Source organism: Triticum dicoccoides, chromosome 2B (genome assembly GCF_002162155.2).
Source record: "Triticum dicoccoides isolate Atlit2015 ecotype Zavitan chromosome 2B, WEW_v2.0, whole genome shotgun sequence".
NCBI classification, from domain to species: domain Eukaryota; kingdom Viridiplantae; phylum Streptophyta; class Magnoliopsida; order Poales; family Poaceae; genus Triticum; species Triticum dicoccoides.
Window position 1 is genome coordinate 817,065,689 of NC_041383.1, and position 3,848 is coordinate 817,069,536.

The window sequence follows — 3,848 nt, forward strand, 5'->3', positions numbered from 1 at the left end:
AAGTTGCCCTAGTTAGATAAGACATCCATACAAATACCTCAGTAATAACAAAACAAAAGAGGTTCAAACAAAAAAGATATGCGTGCCGGCGTGAATACAATCCCCTTTCCCCCCGAAGGACCTCACAAAAAGACGTGAATGTGATCAATACCGGTTTCGGCTGAATTTTGTGTCGTCTATATCGGCGACGCCGCTGGTGTCCGCACCCGGGTTTGTATCGGTTAGGTCAGCATGATAAACGCACAACATTAAACAACGCCAAAAGTATCAACGAGATTCACGTGTCATGAGAGGGCGCCTTTTGTACCTCTCCAGTGGATAAGAGGCATTATCGGAGAATCTATGAAACGCTAGTTTTGATATTCAACGAACAACCCAGAGATCACTTCTAAATTAGAGACGATAACACGTTGCCTCTTGGTCCCAAAAATCAGAAACAGACCGGTCTTCATGCATATGTTTCCTTCGAATTCAAAAGAAGATCCCCTAAGACAGACCATACGAGCGTCCTAGGCAAACATGAAATGCGTGCAAGCGATTTCTTCCTCGGAGGACCCCACCGATTGCCGTGGGCGGAATGATAAGGAAAGAAATACCAGCTTCATAACACGGCATGATTTGTACTCATTGTATCAACAACATTGTCGGTATCTGCCTTCGTGTTCCTACCGGTGACGTTACCAACGCCACCAATATCCGGTTATTTAGAGCGGTGTCGGAACCAAAGGACAGGTCATGCCAACACGATAAACACCATCAAAACGACACGAAAGTACCAACATAGTTCCGCATCACGACGAGGGCGCCTCCGATAGCAATCCCATAGATAAGAGGCGTTACCCAAGCATTTAACAAACACCATAATTCCTACCGGCAACAGTCACGTGAAGACCAGCTTCTAAATAAAAAAAAAGGAAACGACTATACGTTACCAATTTATCCAAAATATCTGGATGGACGAACTAGACCCCTAACCGGGGGCGGCGGGTCCTCGGCGTTAGACCCCCTAACCGGGGGCGGCGGGTCCTCGGCGTTAGACCCCCTAATCGGGGGCGCCTGATCCTCGGCGCTAGACCCCTAACCAGGGGCGCCGGATCCTCGGGGCCAAAGTTAGGCACTTAAAGATGCGCTCCGGTAACGGTTTTGGGTTTTCCGAGCATCTTTTCCCCTTCATCAAACTATGTTTCTTATCGGGTTTCAAGTAGGAAGATTAACCATAAAAAAATGACATAAAAATATTCGAAGACGGCAAAAACCCGGATCTGTGAGGGAGGGGAGAGGCTCAAACCTAACACGAGGCATCGCCCCCACATCGCCATTGTTAACTATACAAACACCCCGATGATTAAACTAATTAACCCATGTATAATGTAATTTTACGGTGATTATCGGTCCATTATTACCAGTTTACCACGCACGGGGCCTGCAGTAAAAAAAAACGGCAACTACACACGGGCCGCAGTAAAAACCAGCGGGTGTGTGGGTGTGGTTGTGCGTGTGCTCAAATAGGCAGACGCCTCCCCCCACTCACAAAGCAAACCCTCGCTCTCAAATCTCCTCGCTCCGCCTCCGCCTCCGCCTCCGGCCGCGCCGCCGCGCCGCCGCGCCGGGAGACCCGCCCCGCCACGGCCCGCCGACGAAGAACGCAAGCAGACGACACCGCAGATGCAGATCTCGCCGCTCTGACCGGGAAACGCGCCGACGGACTGACCGAACGCTCGCCGAACGCATTTCGCCACGAATCCACCGCCCCCCGTCGGAGGAAAGGAGGAGGCTTTCCCGTCCGTCCGCCCCTCCCTAGGGCCCGATGCACCCGAGGTCGCGCATTCGCGGACGCGAGCCGCCGCCCCCGCCGCCGCCGCCGTCATCCGGAGGACGATACCGCCGACGGTCCCCGCCCCTGCCGCCGCCCTCCCCGCGGCCGCAGCACCACCAGCGCCGGGCCCCGCCGCGGCGCAGCAGCCCCGAACGGCCGCCCCCGCGCCGCCTGCTGGCGTTGGACGAGAAGCCCCTCCCGCCGCCGGCGGCCGCGCTCGTCGTCGCCGCCGAACGGCGCTGGCGCAACGACGTGCTCCTCGAGGCCGGCCGCCTGGCCGCCCACTACCTGGTCGCGCAGGGCGTCCTCCCCGACCACCTTCTCCACGCCCGGGAACACCCCAGCCCCAAGCACCACCACGTTCTCCACGCCAGGGACGACCCCATCCCCAGCCCCCGCCCCGAGATCTCCGCCCCCGCCGCCTACGCCAGGAAGAGGGATGACGACGGGCCGCCGCGCCCTGATGACGACCCCAGATGGCGACGCAACGGCGGCGGCGGCGCCGACTGGGGCCGCGACAAGAGGGACGAGGACGACGGCGCCAGGCTCGCCCGGGCCAAGTCGGGCTGGGACCGCAGGACCCAGAGCTTTGACGGAAGACGCAGGTACAACGAGGGCGATGGCGGACGCGGTGCTGGCGGTGACGCCGACCGGGGCGTTCGCCGGAGCCACCCGTACGACGAGAAGAGGAGACCCGCCATGTCACGCTCCTACTCCCAGAACGACCGCCGGGCCTCCAGCGACGACCGCCGGCCGCCCCCCATCGATGACCGCCGTTTGCCCTCTGTTGACCGCAGACTGGACCGGAAGCGGAGGAGCAGAAGCAGGAGTAGAAGCCGGAGCCGGAGCCGGAGCAGAACCAGGCCCAGGAGCTCTTACAGTGGCGGCCGGAGGGATCCAGACTGGCGACCACGCGGTGGTGATTTTGATCAGCCACGCAGTGGCGATCTGGATCAGAGCAAGGTGCCAGCAGAGTCTGCAACTGTTGCCAGCCGCGACCGCGATGTGGACGGCGATGATGTCGATAAACTGCCGGGGGATCCGAAGATTCCTCGCTCGGAGGTGGTGATGGTGGAGGCGAAAGACGGTGCCGGCCGCGAAGATGAAGCTGCAGTGGAACCAGAGCATGATGGTGCCAGACATGAAGATGAAGAGGCAGAGTATGAGTATGAAGAGGTGGTGGAATCAGATGATCATGGTGAAGATGATGATGGTGTCACCTATGAATATGAAGAGATGGAAGCAGAGGACAATGGCCAGGACGATGAGGCTGCTGCTGTTGCTGGCTTGAATGATGCTGATGCTGATGCTGCTGAAATAAATGCCAGCCACCAACTGCCCATGGTGGATGTTCATCCATCACAGGCTGCTGAGGAACCGGCGCACACGCAGCCCCAGCTCAGCTACGTCGAGGAGGCCACGGAGGCGGGCGTTGCGCGTGTGGATGCATGCCTGATTGAACCAGTGGCTGAGAACAGTGGTTGTTCTGAGGTTACAGGTGAAACGGAGGATCTGCAGAGTCAACCTGGAACTGGACTTCAAGCTGGAGGTGAAATGGAGGCTCTGCAGAGTGAACTTGGAACTGAACTTCAAGTTAGAGGTGAAATGGAGGTTCTGCAGAGTGAACGTGAACTTCAAGTTGCAGGTGAAATAGCGGCTCCGCAGAGTGAACTTGAAGCTGAACCACAAGTTACCGATGAAGTGGCGGCTCCGCAAAGTGAACGTGAAACTGAAATTCAAGTTGCAGGTGAAATGGAGGCTCTTCAAAGTGAACCTGAAACTGAACTTCAGGTTGCCGATGAGATGGAGGCTCCGCAAAGTGAACTTGAAACGGAACTTCAAGTAGCAGGTGAAATGGAGGCTCCGCATAGTGAACTTGGAACTGAACTTCAAGTGGCAGGTGAAATGGAGGCTCCGCAAATTGAACTTGGAACTGAACTTCAAGTGGCAGGTGAAATGGAGGCCCCGCAAATTGAACTTGGAACTGAACTTCAAGTGACGGGTGAAATGGAGGCTCCGCAAAGTGAACTTG

At 57.1% G+C, this 3,848-nt stretch overlaps 1 protein-coding gene across 3 annotated transcripts in view; it reads left to right on the plus strand.

Moving 5' to 3' along the window:
• The first annotated feature begins 1,315 nt into the window (after positions 1–1,315).
• The window catches only part of LOC119366579 (retinitis pigmentosa 1-like 1 protein), a 5,936-nt gene continuing 3,403 nt past the window's right edge, over positions 1,316–3,848 (plus strand). For all 3 annotated transcript variants that reach the window (XM_037632337.1, XM_037632338.1, XM_037632339.1), the window contains exon 1: positions 1,316–3,730. In XM_037632337.1, the coding sequence (XP_037488234.1) occupies positions 1,808–3,730 (1,923 nt within the window). In that variant the 5' untranslated portion in view covers positions 1,316–1,807. The remainder of the gene's footprint in view (positions 3,731–3,848) is intronic.